This window comes from Candoia aspera, chromosome 5, assembly GCF_035149785.1.
Source record: "Candoia aspera isolate rCanAsp1 chromosome 5, rCanAsp1.hap2, whole genome shotgun sequence".
NCBI classification, from domain to species: Eukaryota; Metazoa; Chordata; class Lepidosauria; order Squamata; family Boidae; genus Candoia; species Candoia aspera.
In genome coordinates, this window is record NC_086157.1 from 49693490 (window position 1) to 49710574 (window position 17085).

Consider the following 17085-nt stretch of genomic DNA (forward strand, 5'->3'; position numbering starts at 1 on the left):
TGCTACATTAGACAGAAAATCCTAACAAACTGAAGAAGTGTGGAAAAAACCCAGACAGATAAACCCCCAAAGTCAAGGCGGGTCTGATCTGTCTCTCTTTGAATGGCTGCTTAACTCCTCAGTACTACGCATGCGTTTTCCCCCCTGGATAGGGGCCCCCTCCTGCTCACCATCAGTACTCATGACACTATCTCTGGTCATAAGAACATAAGAATCTATCCTAAGTACTAGTTTTTCATAAACTATATAGAAATAATTCTTTGTCTAATATACCCTATTATATTTACAATCTAATCTTCAAATCCCCAAGTAAGCTTTGCCCCTTCTGCATTTCATAAATAATCCAATAATGGTTTCCACTCTTTGAGATAATAACAACTTAAGTTTTCTTTCAACAGACAAGTCAATTTGTCATTTTCTGCCATGTCCATCAATTTTAATAACCATTCTTGTATTGTTGGTAAAATCTGAGTTTTCCAGAATTGTGCATAAAGAAGTCTTGCTGCGGTGATCATATATTGTACAATTCTGACAAGGTGCTTTTCTATTTGTAAATCCAATATCCCCAACAAAAATAATTCTGGCTTCAATGGTACCTATATCTTTAATATACTCTGCATCAACACATGTATTTGGGACCAAAATTTCTTTGCAACCTCGCACATCCACCACATATGGTAAAACGACCCTTCTTGTTTATTACATTTCCAGCAAACATTGGAAACATTCCCATACATTTTAGAGAGTTTTTGGGGGGTCATATACCAACGGAACATCATCTTATAAAAGTTTTCCTTGAGATTATAACAGAGGGTAAATTTCAACCCTTTAGACCACATATGTTCCCATTGCTGTATAGATATATTATGACCAAGGTTTTTCGCCCATTTAATCATGCATTGTTTCACTTGTTCTTCCACCATTTCCCCTCAGCAATAATTTATACATTTTAGCAATTAAATGTTCATCTGTTTCACAAAGTTGTACTTCAAATTCTGACTTATTCTGTTGAAATCCAAAGTCTTTTTATCTAAAATTTCTCTGTTAGTTGTATATAAGAAAACCATTGAAAGGTATATCCTTCTAAAGCAAGTTGTTCTTTCGATTTGATTTTGTATTCTCCTTGTTCTTTTTCTAATAAATCCTGGTAACTCAACCATTTATCTTTATCTCTTGTTTCCATTCTATAAAATGCCTCTTGTGGAGAGGTCCACAAGGGCATCCTAGGACATAGAATTTGTCAATATTTGTTCCAAATCCTTAGCAAAGATCGTCTAACATAGTGGTTTTTAAAGTCCACGTTAACTTTGACTTTACCATACCATAAATATCCGTGCCATCCAAATCTTAAATTATGGCCTTTTAAGTTCAATAATTTGTCATCCTTCAAAACTATCCATTCCTTAAGCCATACTAAACAACAAGCAGCATAATACAACTTAAGATCTGGAAGGCCCAGACCACCTCTTTCTTTCGCATCTTGCAATACCTTATATTTTATTCTAGGTTTCTTCCCTTGCCATACAAATTTAGAGATGTTGTGTTGCCATAGCTTAAAGGGCGTTTCTGTAGCCAATATAGGTATTGTCTGAAAAAGATATAAGATTCTTGGCAAAACATTCATTTTAATCACTGATATTCTACCTAATAATGACAATTGTAATTTTTCCCATCAATCCAAATCTTTTTTTATATCTAACCGAAGTGAGATATAATTATTCTGAAATAAATTAACATTCTTTGCTGTTAGATATATTCCCAAATATTTCACTTTTTTCTCTATTGTAAATCCAGTTAATTCTTCCAAGCTCTTTTGTTGATACCAATCCATATTCTTGGTCAAAACTTTTGTTTTCTGTAGATTCACTTTAAATCCTGCTAGCAACCCAGATTCTTTCAATTTTTCCATTAATACCTCAATCCCATCCAATGGATTTTGTAAAGTAATAACAAGGTCATCAGCAAAAGCTCTTAATTTATAAACTTCTTTCTTAACACGTATACCAGAAATGCCCTCATCCTGCCCAATATCTCGAAGTAACACCTCTAATACCAATATAGACAAGAGTGGAGAGAGGGGGCAGCCCTGTCTTGTACCTTTTTGAATTTCACATGGTTTGCTAAGGATCCCATTGACAATTATTTTAGCCATTTGAGGGATATATATTGATTTAATCCATTTAATAAAGTTTTCCCCAAAATTCATAGATTCCAATATTTTAAACACAAAAGACCAATTTAAATTGTCGAAGGCTTTTTCAGCATCTAAAAATATCAAAGCAGCCTGTTTTTTGTTACATTGTTCCAAATACTCCAGTATGTCCAAAACATTTCATACATTATCTCGGATTTGCCTTTTAGGCAAAAAACCCACCTGGTCCTGATGGATAAAGTCCTTAAGAATAATTTTCATTCTTTCCGCCAACCCTGTTGTAAATATTTTATAATCATTGTTCAATAAAGATATTGGTCTGTAATTCTTCACTAAAGTCAAATCTTGTTGATCTTTTGGAATCAATGCAATATTAGCTTCCTTCCAAGATTCTGGCATTACACCCGTTTTTAAAATCGAATTCATAGTCAATTGTAGAGGGAGGCAAAGCTCATCCCCAAAACATTTATAATAAGCCACTGGCAAACCATCAGGACCAGGTGCTTTCCACTTTTAATTTTCTTAAGAGCAGTTATTTCCTCTAATGTTATGGGACCATTAAGTATTAGCCTCTGTAATCAGTTAGAAGAGATAATTTTTGTTTACTCAGATATTTGTCAATGTCTTCTATCAGAACATCCTGCTTTTTATATAATGTTGAATAGTAGCTATAGAATGCATCTTGAATACCTACATTATCCATCAAGTCCCTCCCCTCATGTTGTATTTTAAAGATTAAGTTCTTTTGTCTTTGTTTATGTAATTTATAAACTAACCATCTACCTGGTTTATTTGCAAATTCAAAATGTTTCTGTTTCACAAATTTCATCTGAATCTCTAATTCCTGTATCATCAACATTGATATTTGTTTTTGTAAAAATTTAATTTGGGTTATCAAGGTCTCATCGAATGGATTCTCTCTCAAATCAGTCTCTTTATTTTTAATTTCATCTAAAATCAGTTGAATTTTATCTTGTTTTTGTCTCATCTGAGCATTATACTGTATAAAATAACCCCTCATATATGCCTTACTGGCATCCCAGACAGTATATATATTAGCGCCTTTATCTAGATTCAATTGAAAAAATTCTCTTAACTTTTTTTTTCCAAATATCAACTATTTCGATTTTCCTTAAAATTGTCTCATTTAATCTCCATCGAAATGTATTCCCTTTCCCTTTCATAGTCAACATGACTGGGTTATGATCTGAAAAGGTCTTAGGTAATATTTCAGCTTTAATAACATCCATCATCTGATTTTGAGAGATCAGAAACGTATCAATTTGAGAAAATGATCTAAATCTCTCAGAAAAGTATGTATATTCCCTAGAATTTCCATTCAAAAGTATCCATACCTCTTGTAAATCAAACATATTTTTCAGATCAAAAAATGTTTGGGGTAATTTTCCCTGCATAAGTCTCAGTCCTTTTTGAGGTTGTCTATCTTCCATCGGGGTGATTACCCCATTCCAATCTCCCATGAGGCACCAATTCTCATAAGGTAAATCCAACAATTTATCCATTAAGTTTTTATAAAATATTCCTTTTTCCACATTTGGGGCATAAAGTCCAATAATCAACATTTTAGTCCCTTGTATATTAACTTCAACTCCAATGTATCTTCCTTCATCATCAGTCAATATAAATTGTGGATTCAATTTTGGTTGTATATAAAAGACAACACCCTTAGTTTTCTTTAATCCAGCTGAAATAAATTCTTCTCCAAGTTGCTTATGAATCAGGTACTTGATATCTTTTTTACAAATATGAGTGTCTTGCAAGCAAATTATATCCAATTTCAGTTTCTTCAAAGAATGGAAAATCTTCTTCCTCTTTTGGGGAAAGTTTGCTCCATTTATATTCCAAGTTATTTATAATCCATAGACATGTTTATGTTTTTTTTTTAATCTGATCCAGAAGCCCCCAACTCATATAGATCACCACCTGTTTCAGTGTCTTCTAAAACAGTTTCTTTTTCTTCTAAATCTTTACCTGCAGCACTTAAACCTGTCTTATATTTCTCTAAGAATGCTCTCGCCTTTGGGATAGAATTTAATCTAAATCTTTGCTCCTTATACATAAGAGTTACCCCTTCTAATTTCTCCCATCTGAACAAAATATTATGTTGCTTTAATTTATCTGTAAGGAAGGAGTAATCTTTTCTTTTTCTTAATATTCTTAAAGGTATTTCTTTTAAAATAATCACTCCTTTTCCTTCTACTTTCAATCCAGTATTATAATATCTTTTCAGAACTTGATCTCTTGTAATTTTTATCACAAAATGTATCAATATGTCTCTTGGGACTTTTCTTTCTCTAGCATAACTTGAGTTAACTCTAAAAATTTTATCGATTTCAGGGTCAAAATCCTGCTCTCTCATCTCCAACAGATTAGCTAATGCAGAGACAATCCTTTCCCTTATATTCTCATCCAGTTGTTCAGGAACTGCTCTCAGTCTCAAAATATATTCTTTCTCCCTCATTTCCACTAAAGCAATTACATCTAAATTTCAATCTATATCTTTAACAATCGTTTCTGATATAAATTCTAACTTCTGCACTCGTCCTTGTGTTTCTTTAAGATCAATTAAACATACTGTCTACAGCTTCTTTGACTTTTTGAACCTCCTTCCTAAATTCATGTTTTAAATCCTGAGTCAACTCTCTCTTCATATCTTCCATTTTTTTATCCACTTGGTGACCCAGTGTTGTAATTGCATCTAATACCTTTTGCATTTCTATAGAGGATCCCTCTGGTATTTCTAATGAAAGTCTTCTAAAATCTTTCTCTCTTTCTCTTTCCACCCTCTTGGGGCCATTATAAAAATATAGTATCACTACTATCAGACTTTAAAAAGTCTCTCTTCTTAAACCGTAATTCACAAACTGTATTAAGTTCAGTGTAATCCCAAAAGAGGGGTAAACTTTTTTTGTATTCAAAAAGTCTTCTAATCAAAATTCATTAAAAAAAACCCAAATCCAGGCAAAGTCCATTTCTTATTTTCCACCATTTAACAGTTTCATGGCAAAGAATGGAAAGCAGTTCACCAGCATCCACAAGTAAAGTCCAGAGATAAATCTTAGATAATAATAAATTCAGAAGAAAACAAAAAAAAAGCCAAACAGGAGAGGGGGAGGGAAAAAATAAAAATCCTCCTCCTCCCCTCTAAGTGATCTAAGAAGTCAGAGTAAGCTGACGCTAAAGTCTCTACTTTGAGGTTTGCTGCGTTCCACAGAGTTCGTTGTTCCCCAGTTGCTTTCGCCGCTTCAACTCACCACTTCTTTCGTGGTGGAAAGGACGACAGAGCCGAGAGGAGCAGCGATCCGCAACCCTTTCGGGAAATCTTCTGAACTCTCCTTATCCAGGGGAGTATTTCGGTGGTCACTCTTCCTCCAAGACCCACCGCACACCGAGCGCAGCTAGGACAAGCTTCTCAGAGCTTTGTCTAGCATGTTGCCATGTTCTGACCAGAAGTCCATTATTTACTAATTAATGAAGTTTATTTCATATATCATTTACACGAATTAAACTTTGGATCACTACAGTAAAGCAATTGGTGTACAACATGGTTCTTGCTTGAACAGACTACCTATTATATTCATAAAAAATGAAATCTGAATATAGAAGCAAACCAAATATCAGTTTATATAATAACTCCTTTATACAGTTTTGTTTGGTCCATACCAAGTTCCTTTTTTAATTGGACCCATTTCATAAAAAAGAAACACTTCCTTCTCTATTCTGCCAATGCAGGCCTAAATACTTCTGGGACTTTTAATTCCTTTGTCACTATTTGTTTAAGAGTCCTTTATTGCCATCCTGGGTCTCAATGCTATCAGCTGTTAGCCTGAGCATCTATCACCCCATTCCTCTCTTTCACCACCCCACTCAAAATATGCGTACCAAGATATCTTTTACATTTACTTAACAATTCACAGGATAAAAGAGATGGTGCTAGAACAAAGCATTTTGTGATTTTACTGCCAGCTTCTCCACTGACTCTGCTTGTCGGAAGCTGGCTGGGAGGTGAGCAAATGGCGATCATGTGACCGTGGTACATTGTGACAGTTGTAAACACCCACCAGTTGCAAAGTCCCTGAATCTTGATCACGTGACCATGGGGATACCGCAATGGTCATAAGTGTGAGGACCGGACGTAAAGTTACTTTTTCGGCACTGTTGTAACCTTGAAGTTGTTGAACAGGGAAATCATTAAGCAAGGACTACTTATACAAATGAGACTAAGTCTACACTGCAGATAGGAGATGAGGGACAGCAATAAAAGTGCAGTACTTTAAGGTGACAAGTTCTCAAAGCTTTAATGGGAAAAAAAAGTCTTTTGGAAGCTAGAAGAATTACAGATTCTTTATACGTTAGCCTTATTAATAGATGAGGTATATGAACTTATACCAAGGCAGGCAGGCAGGCAGGCAGATAGAATACAAATGCATAGACTAAAAAAAGAACTAAACCTGGAGACAAAAGGATGAAAAAACAGGTATCTACATACTGATATCTATAACCGCCCATAGTTGCTTGCCAAGATGGGCAGTGAAGAAATGTAATAAATAAATAAATAAATAAACTACTAAAACTCTCATGTTTGTACTTTGTTACCTTTAACTGGGAGAAACAGTGTGTTATAGGCCAACAATTTTTGAACCAAGGTATCTCAAATGGGCTAACTTACAGAATGAATCCAAAATCTGGGACCCATGACCCCCATGGAATAGAAATTTGGCAAATATTATAAAACATTTTATAACATAAAGATTATCATAAAACATTTTATGACATAGTACAAAATAAAACATTTCCTGTGGTCAACTCCTGATGTTTGACTGGGCTATACAGTTCAACATGGGCTACTTTCAAGACAGATACATCTCTCCCTGAACTTTTAAGAACTTTTCCAGTACATTAGAAGCTCTACCATTTTTGACTTCCAGTGGGAATATGGCAGACTGAGCAGCTGTGCCTGTGAGCTCCATGGGCAGAACTGGCATTGTGGCAGCTTTTTCGGGCTCAGGATGGTTTCTCCTCTAGCCCAGAGCGTTTTTCTGGATTAAGGAAAATGCTTGGAATCAACCCATTTGTCCTCCGGACGGCGAGTTGCAGCCAGGAGATCATGGACAGCGTGCACAATCAATGGGTAAGACTTCGCCAGGAGGCTAGGAATTCATCATTTCCGAGCCGCGCTACAGCCCTTAAAGGGACATTAAATCCAGCCACCCCATTGCTAAAGCACCCAATTTATTATTTTTTTAAAGTATTTGTACCTTAAGAGAGGCTTTTGTTATGGAGATTGCAGGTGAGGAAGGGAGCTTCTTCCCTTGGAAGGCGCCCCCCCTTCCTCACCTGCAATCTCCATAACAGCTTTCTACATTAAGGTGAAATGATCTCTCTTGTGCTTATCATTATTTTTGTGATCATTTTTTTAAAAAAAAATCTTTAAAGCTTTGGATTTTGCTTTCCACCTAATACTAAGGAGGGTCGAGAGTGTGTTATCATCTCCCTGTTATTATTTTTGTGCTAATTTTGAAGATTTTGGCATTGTTCCTACACGTTGAATCTGCCATTCTGAACTTTTACTTTCCTGCCACTACTTTCTCTGGGAACTGTCTGTTATCTTAATTCAGTTTGGAAATTTTCCATTGACTCTCACTTTTGCTGGTTAAGTATCTGGGGGTGGGGGCATAACTTACTGCTTCAAAAATGGAGGATCTTAGCCAGGCTTTCTCTGACCGTTGCCAAGGTATCAAAGCAGATATTAAGCAGATTCTTTCTGATTCCTGCCAAGGTATTCTGCAAGACATTCAGAGCATTGCGGAAAATATGTGGTCTGAAATATGCCATCTGGTTGGGGATGATGTGGATGAATCTGAAGACTCTAACCGTGGTGGAATTCTCTCTCCTAAGAGTGAGATTTGGGCTTGTGTTGAAATCCTGGAGGAAAATGGCAATGCTGAACTGAAGAACCTAAACGGAAAAATTGAGCTGCAAGTTATGAGTGAATTTGGCTTTTTGATGGAATGTTATGGAAAAGAAGCAGTTATTATGTATGGGAGGTTTTCTGGAGAGAAGTCTGTGTTTGTGAGGGGAGCAGTTGGGCTGTTTGATTTCTTTAAGAAAATAGCTTTGTGCCTATTATGGGGATATGTAAATGTCTTGGTCTACTTTGAAGTGGGTTAAGGAACTAAAATTTATTTATTTGGATGGTCATATGGTTTTGGATGACTTTACTGTTAATGATTAGGATTATAATTATTAAGGTTTTTTCTTCATTTTTTTGTATTCATGTTTTTTGTATTATTAATTATAATGGTGGACAATTTACATGTTTTTTTATTTTTTATTTTTATTATAGTAGACAGGAATGTATAGAATAGTAGTATAGGAATAATTAAGTGTTATTTTTGGGGGGGAGTTAATTAGGTGATTTATATTTTTTCTTTTTTTTAATATAAAGGGAGGAAGCAATGGTACTTAGTGATTTTTACAATGTGCTAAGGGGTTGATTTGTAGAAATAATGTGATTTCGGTTTAATATAGAGTAAGGGATTGATTATGGGAAATTTCTGTATATCCTTGACGTTTAAAGTCAGAAGTCACTTTTTTTGTAATCTATCTAAAAATGTTTCTCTTGTTTTTTCACTTTTTAGTTCCTTTTTTTTCTTCTTGTAATTTTTTTTGTATCTTTTATCTTTTTCTGAAATTTTTTTATTTTTTTATTTTTATTATTTATATTTCTATTACCGCCCATCTCCCCCCAAAAGGGGGACTCTTTATTTAGATTATTTAAATTTAATAAAATTGTTTTAAAAAAAAAGAAGCTCTACCATTGTTGAAGGCATTGAGGAATCTGGTAAGGAAATATCTCTGAAACAATGACCCAATGGGTCATGAGTTGTCTAGTAAATATCTAAAAGTGAATGAAGCAATAAGCAAAATATCATATATGGAAAACAAATTAAAGTTTAGAAGTTTCACCAATTCAAATATTTGTAACCAATGATTACAGTACACAACAATCAGAATATTTATTTTTAAATATTTATTTTTTAAAAATTCAGTATGTAGCATTATGGTTAAATGTTGGAAAATATACTTGCATTACTATTGGTTACTTAGCTTGATCTCTTAGGATGTAGTCATTTCACTTTTAGCTCAAAGCACACAATCTCATTTAAGATATATATACACACACAGACACATACTGTGTTTTTATATATATATATATATATTGTACCTTAAGGTGAACATACAACATGTGTTAATAAAGTTTGCCTTTGTTATAAAATCTGATTTTAGAAATATATATAAAGTACCTTAACATGAAAATACAAAATACAGTAATAAAGACTCTCTTTGCTCTAAAATTTGCTTTTAATGTCAACCACATCAATTAAGTTTCATCTAACACATACCTTTATCAAAATATACATGGATTTTAGCATGTTGCATATTTTTAACAGGCATAATAATTCTATAGATATTAAGAGAAAACTGTGCAGTTGACGTAACATCTTTACCTGACATGACACTATTATAGTTTGCAGATAACTTCAATTTTACAAATTATATTTATGTATTAGTGGCAGCTGAATAGCAAGTGCAGAATTTATACTTGATTACATAAAGGTATTTCAGAAGTACTATGTATTAATTAAAGCTCTGTCTATAAAATAACAGATTATGCATAGACAAAAGATATATATGAGAAGAGTTTGCTTTCTTAAAATCTATTACAGGAATATGGAAACTTACAGCTCTCCAGATATGCTAGCCTATAAGCCCCAGCATCTCTTTCAACTGTTTAGGCATGCTAACTCTTCTGGGAGTTGTAGGTCAGCAACATCTAAAAAGCTATCATTTCTCCATCGCTATACTTTTTAAAATTAGATTAATCACATTACATTCTAGTACCAAAAGAGATATTCACACATTCCTGGGCAAGATTTTCAGCCTACCACCGATAAGTTGAGGCTGTCAAAAAATATAACTCTGTATAACACAGTAGTACATGAGCTATATCTTGAGATTTGTTTTCCAATATTACACTATGATACTAACAGTTTTTATTTGGAAATTATAGAAGGACTGTTTATATAATCAGATTTAGGGAAGGGGGAGGTAGGTATCCTATCCAAGCAGGATGCTACATCCCTTACAGGCTACGCGTGCTTCTGATGCACAAGTAACCAGAGAAGACCCATCCTTTAACTACATAAAAAGGAAACACTTATATTTGGCCATATTTAACTTTCTCTGCATTTAATTTGTTTAAGCAATATCATGTTTCTCTGTTGCTTCATCCCTTATTCATATTCTGTTTATTCTTCTTTAATATTTTCTGACCTTTCCAATTTAAAGAGTCTTTCTAGAGTCAAACTGTGCTAAACTCCTAAAGTCATATGATAAAGCCTCCTCTGCTTAATTAGTAAACCTGTTCAATAAACTAGCCCCTAAATGATTCAAGCTATTTCTTACACTCCAACAACCATATCCTCCAAAGATCTGTATCAGCCTCAACCTAGTGCACATCTACCACAATCCCCACTGCTTCGCCACTGAAGAAGAACAATGCTGGAAAAGGAACACAATTTATATCCCAAGCAAACAATTTATGTTATATCCCAAACAAACAGAGCCTCCAATTTATTCTTATGAAAGAACAGAAAAGAGAACAAAAACTTAGCCCCTCATATCTTTTTCTACAAAGAGTCAGAATAAAAAGAGTGCCAGATTCCCTATACGTACCAGCATGAACAGCTGATATCAGAGTTCACCTACAGTTCTTGAGCACATCAACTATTTAAACTTAATAAAGACCCCTAGATTTTTTTTAAATTACAACTTAGATCCTACACTGACACTGTCATAACCAAGAAAATAAGGACAAGAAGAGAGCACTATGTATGCCACCTTGAGCTCCTGTACAAATGGTGTATCTATCAAATCAACAGATCAGGTTCAACACCTAAAGATAAATGCTAAGTTTCTTTTTCTAGTACACCCTTACATTTTTAAACTTCCATTTTTTAGGAGGAAGCCAAAACCCTGACAGTGTATTTATTTTGAAATATGTAAGATTTCCACAACTGTGCCATATTCATACACATCAGTATCTGCAAACCATAGATTTCACTGATTATCATAAACACAGTCTTTCACTACTGAATGGTTTTCATTTTCACTGATACTCAGAAAAACTGTAAACCTACCTGTTTCCTGGTTGTAAATCCTTTTAGCTTTTAACTGGGAAACTTTGCTTTTAAAATTAAATGGCACTCATTTCAGACATGATTTCAAGGTTCTACTTTCTAAAACACTGTCTTATATTTCCCCTTCCACTAATTTTGGGAATTTTACTTATGAATAGCATGCTGCCCTAAACACATGAATACTATCTACTGCTTTCAAATGCACCAACCTTTTCAAAAACACTGGATGGTGTCATCAAACAAAACCTGATGTTCTGAATGATGGTGTCGGTATGCCTCCAGCGTCTTCTATCATGCCGCAGCCAAGCCTGAACAGCCTCGTAGAGTTCTATCTCTGGGAATCTGCTCAGATGATCATTATCCAAGTAAGTCATAAGCTTTTCAAAACTGAGATAGGACAAAAAATCAGGTCTGGCCATGAGAGGCACAAAATTTTCTAACAAAAAGGAATCCAGCTTTTCTCTTACTCCTTCGATGTTTACACCAAAGTCATCTAAAAGTCTCATAATTTCTGCACAGTTTTCCAAACATATTTTTGCTAAGAGAAAGGAGCAGCAGAACTTCACCACTTCAATAAGTTGAACATACATAGCAGCCTGCAGGATTTCATGAACAGTGCTCATACTCAGTTCAATAGTTCCATAGTACATGAACTGGAGAACATGGCTAAAGCCAGTTGCTGTCAGTCCTTTTAAGTGGATTTTGTCCTGGTCTCGTTCCCTCATATCAGCAGTAAACATAATCCTGAAGTAATCACTTTGGGTGGCAAGAAGTGCTTTATGAGCTTGAAATTGGTGATCCTCAATAACAAGGGTGACATCAAGCAGTAATCCCTCCTCATACAGTGTTCTGAACCCAGCTGAGACGCTGGTGTCATGGATGGAGGAACTAAATCCTTCCACGTCCCCTGCCATGAATCACCTGGAAAAAATGTAAATAAAGAAAACTTTAGAATTTCATAAATTTCTTGAAGGTTAGAAACACCTTAATATTTAATCCATTGTTTCATTTTCTACTCTTGAATAATATTAACTGGCATTTTATACAGCAAGTCAGTATACAAAATCTTGCTTTAGCGAAAGTGAAGCAGTTGTAACAATCAGTTGAAGAAAGATTTGTTTCAGTATTAACTTCTAAACTCTTTATTCCCAACTTTTACACTATGCGTATTAACTATAATCCTGTGTCATTGGCATGAAGTAGGTTTAAACCAGGAAATATTAAGCTTGAACAAAGAGCAGCCTTATTTGCAAATAAAGGGATCTTAGGGCAGAAGATACTAAATTTAGTAAGTTTTTTTTTAATGTCTTCGAGTCATTCTTGACTCCTGGTGACTGCCTAGAAAAGTCCAAGCAGTTTATCTGGCAATATTTTTAGAAGTAGTTTGCTACTGCCTTCTTCCTAGGGCACAGAGAAAGTAAGTGGTCTAATGTCATCCAGGTGGCTTTGTGTCTAAGGCAGGACCAGAACTCACAGTTTCTTGGTTTCCAGCCCAGTGCCTTAAACAACTACACCAAACTGGCTCTCTGTATTATAAGTAAAGTCATCTAAAAGCCCAGAGACAGCTGCTGCCTTACCTACAATATTATACTGAGTCATGCAATAAGTTGTAAGATATTCAGCTTCTTAGTTACTCTCTCCAGTTTACCTATGTTTAACCTGTCACTCAATAATGGAATAGGCATCATTTCACATGAAAACAAGAAATGCTGAACTTGTAGCAATACAAATATAACTCATTACTCCCAATATTTTTAATCAAAATATCAATTTTGTCTAATATGAGCATTGAGAAATTAAACTATTTTAAAATATACTCATTGGCACAGTCTGAATCTAATTGTAGGATTCAGTGTTTTTCCTAATGATACTATACCTTAGCTGACTAAACTCACTAAATATTATTTGACAATGCTGACATTTTGAAAATCAGAAAATGGTTCAGTACATACTTTTGATTTATAGGCAAATAGCTTGGTCTATAACAAGAATGTAGTAAAACACAAAGTAGAGTTAGTAACACCAACAAAAATGTAAAGTAATTAGAAGTTTTGTAACATTTCTGAAAAATGTTTGAAAAACGCTAAGTGAAACTACCATAAAATAAAGGGTTATACAGACTTTTTACATACCTAATTAATATTTCAGTACTTGATAAACAGCAGCCATCAAAAATGAATTATAGATAGAGTACTACAAATACTAAATAATAATGAAAGGGCTCTTGCTCAAATTAATAATGAACAAAACTTAAAGAAAGAAACTTACTACTAATAGTGGTAAACATGACACATATATATACAAAGTGTTAAATCAAAAGCACAACATAGAACCAAGTGAAATGCACAATACTGCATCCAAAGTGTTTCAAGAAATATGCATATTATCCAATCCAACATTGATTGCTCAGGATGTAATCTCATCTGACTCAACACCTAGAACTGGAGCAATGTTTAGAAAATCATAGCTATATTTTTCCCATGATAAACTAGAATAACAAAACAACTTTATTTTTGACTTACTTTTACAGAATGGGAAGGAATATGAAAGCAAGCTAGAGCTTTGTCAAATCATACCAAATTTCTCTGAAATCAATGCAAAGCTTTTCAAGCAACATTACTTTGAAATCTTATTTTAGAAGTCCCTGTAACATTGTCTTTTGGGGACAGAAAGTGAAGCAAATTGCAACTACGATAACTTCAATGGAGTCAAACCATTCCAAATTGCAAATTGATAAATTGAAAGGATTCATATAAAGGAAATAAGACTTGATAAACAATTATGTTTTTTCCAAGTGGGTTTTGATGGGAGTTGCAGCAGATATGTAACAGATGAGAACATTGATCTTTTCTATAAAATAAATCTATTACTGCACCAGCTGAAGCAACTCAGAAAAGACCATCACATGTGAAGATAAGAGTAAGGTATTATGATAGAATGAGTGATAAATTAAGGCATTTCTCCAGCCTCCAGGAGGCTGGTGACTAAGGCAACCAATAAATGGCCAGAAGAGTCACTTTGATAGCTCTATTGTCAAATCCAAGATTAAATCCGGTATTACTGCTTCCTCATCACAGTGTTTCATGCAAAAGAACATAGAAGTTCCTAACTATTTATATAAACAGTGAGATTTAGGGAGTAATTTTGTCTTTTCCTCGGTAGCTGCTGTGTTTCCACCTTTTGCGGTATCCCTGATACCCAGTGAAATAAATCAAAATTATACCTTCTTGGAGGGCCCAGAAAAAAATTGGAATGGAGCAGATTCAAATCTATCCAGTCAATCCAGGGAAGTAAGCTACTGTTTTGCCTTGGAAACTGGATAGACATAAATCAGTACATGGTAAAATCATAGTTTCTATCAGAAAATAGACAGCACATGAATTATCAGTACTTTTATTATATTTAAGGTATTAACATGAATACCATTTTCAAACTGCTTCAAAACCTCAGGGCTTGAAAGAGGATCACTTAACACAGATGTACAAGGTTTCATGGAATAACAGTTTGGGGTTCTGATAATATAGCTCATAAAGGATGTTATCCTGGGAGAAATTCAAACAAGTGCTACAAAGATGATAAAATGTCTGGTTTAATAGTCCTATTAAAAAACACAAGCTAACTTGGGTCGATGTATCAATCAGCACTGAATCTTCTGCCAACACCAATTATAAGCAACGGCAAGTGCATTGATTCTGCATCAAGGACAATATATTACATAGGGACACCCTGTTACCAAAATAACAGATAATTAAGTCAGACAGCTAATTGTATTTTAATTGTGGTTACTGAACTTTAAGCCCATCTCATTGGCTGGGACAAGTAACAACAAAATGGATACTCACACAACTTTATCAAAATATGCCTGACCACACAACCTGCTACAACACAACCAGTAGAACCTATGAAAAGGATAGCAGCCCCCCATACATCAAAAACATCTCAGGGACTACCAGCAGACTACTACAACCAATCAGCATCACTGTGGCATGCAAATCAACTAAACCCCTCCAAAACATCTTAAGCAAACCAAAAGACCAAGAAAAGAAAATAGGAGTCATCTACAACATACATTGCAACCGCCACTATGTAGGACAGCCAGGCAGAAGACTAGCACAATGCATCCACAAACACCAACTAGCAGTCAGAAGATATGACGAAAACTCCTTAATCTCACAACACATGGACAGACTCAATCACAATGTCAACTGGGAAACTATTAGCACTTTAGATCAAGCCAAACTGAAAAATGATAGGGAATTCCTGGAAGTTTGACATTCAGACAAATCAGCCATCAACAGAGATAAACCACATTTACATACCATTCAAAAGACACACTAAAAAACCTAGGAAGGAAACTAAAACACATCCCTCCAACAGCCAACACTCAGATAAGCAGAGATCAACACCAGACAAACAATCAGCAGAAAACAATACTTTAATTAAGGAACTAGCAAGGAGGAAACTACACCCCCACCAAAACTGGCAGGGCAAGCTACTATATATAAAAAGGCAGCAAACCCCACACTCACTTGCACCGATATTGCCTAGTTGGGTAATGAAATGTCTGCAAGCAAACAATCAAGCTCAAAGAGCACCAAAATCTTCACATTTCAACCCTGAGCTTCATATATTCTCTATTAGGACAAGTAAGGACTCAGTAGTCTACTATCTGAAGAAATCAGTAGTTTAGGTTCTTTCTTTTAGTTGCCTACAGGTATTCCTCGCTTAATGAATGTCCTGCTTAGTGACCAAAGAAAAGTAACTTTATAACCGGTCCTCGCACTTATGACCGTCACAGCATCCTGCAGTCACATGATCGCCATTTGTGCGCTTCACAGCTGGCTTCCAACAAATACAGTCTACGGAGAAGCCGGCAGTAAGTCACAGTCATATGATGTCTCGCTTAATGACCATGGCAGAAGTGAGGTCGTAAGTCCACTGTAGTCACGTGATCTCTCACTTAACCACCATGTCACTTCATGATGGAGTTGCTGGTCCCAAGTGTGGTTGTTAAGTAAGGACTACCTGTATTTGCACAAATGAGGAACATAGGTATGACTAAGCAGATGAGTTAATCCAAAAAAGGATTATGAATTTTATCTTAAAACTGGTTACCCAGTGATTCCAAAGTAAGTGGCTCATAATTGCACTTGGAGATATTTTACTGATGAAGGTAAAAGACTATATTAACGACAAACTAGTTTGAAAGTTATTAGCACATCCTCAAAAAGCATTCCTCTGAGCCACTAATTTCATATACACAGAACAGAATGTAATCATATTTCAGCTTGCACTGCATATACTCTTGCACTCTTACATTTTTCTTTCATTCATTTGAGCTTTTTTAGAGACATTGTATCATACAAATACATTCATACTGGTTTAAGATGATCCTAAACTTGTCTGAAGTTAAGTCTTGTCTTAAGATCATCTTGTCTTAAGATGATCCTAAAACTTGTCTGAAGTTTAACAGCTTCAATCATAAGGTAGCATAGAGGACCAAATCCAGCCTTATAAAATATTGAGCTCAGGTTAAATCCACAATATTTCAGCTGCTAAAAGAGATAAAGAATTAGACAATTGCACCTCTACTGCAATTAATAGAATGCTCATTCCAGGGAAGATTTGGCAATGTGAAATAAGCAATTATGTTGCTAATCCCCAATCTTTTAAACATAGTTTGGAAATGGGACAAATTACAGTTAAACT

General features: G+C 34.9%; 1 protein-coding gene across 4 annotated transcripts in view; it reads right to left on the minus strand.

The window, feature by feature from the left end:
- Positions 1–17085, minus strand: part of KLHL15 (kelch like family member 15) — a 36621-nt gene that overhangs the window by 12064 nt on the left and 7472 nt on the right. For all 4 annotated transcript variants that reach the window (XM_063305187.1, XM_063305186.1, XM_063305185.1 and 1 more), the window contains one exon: positions 11586–12297. In XM_063305187.1, coding sequence (XP_063161257.1) covers positions 11586–12290 — 705 coding nt within the window. In that variant the 5' untranslated portion in view covers positions 12291–12297. The remainder of the gene's footprint in view (positions 1–11585; positions 12298–17085) is intronic.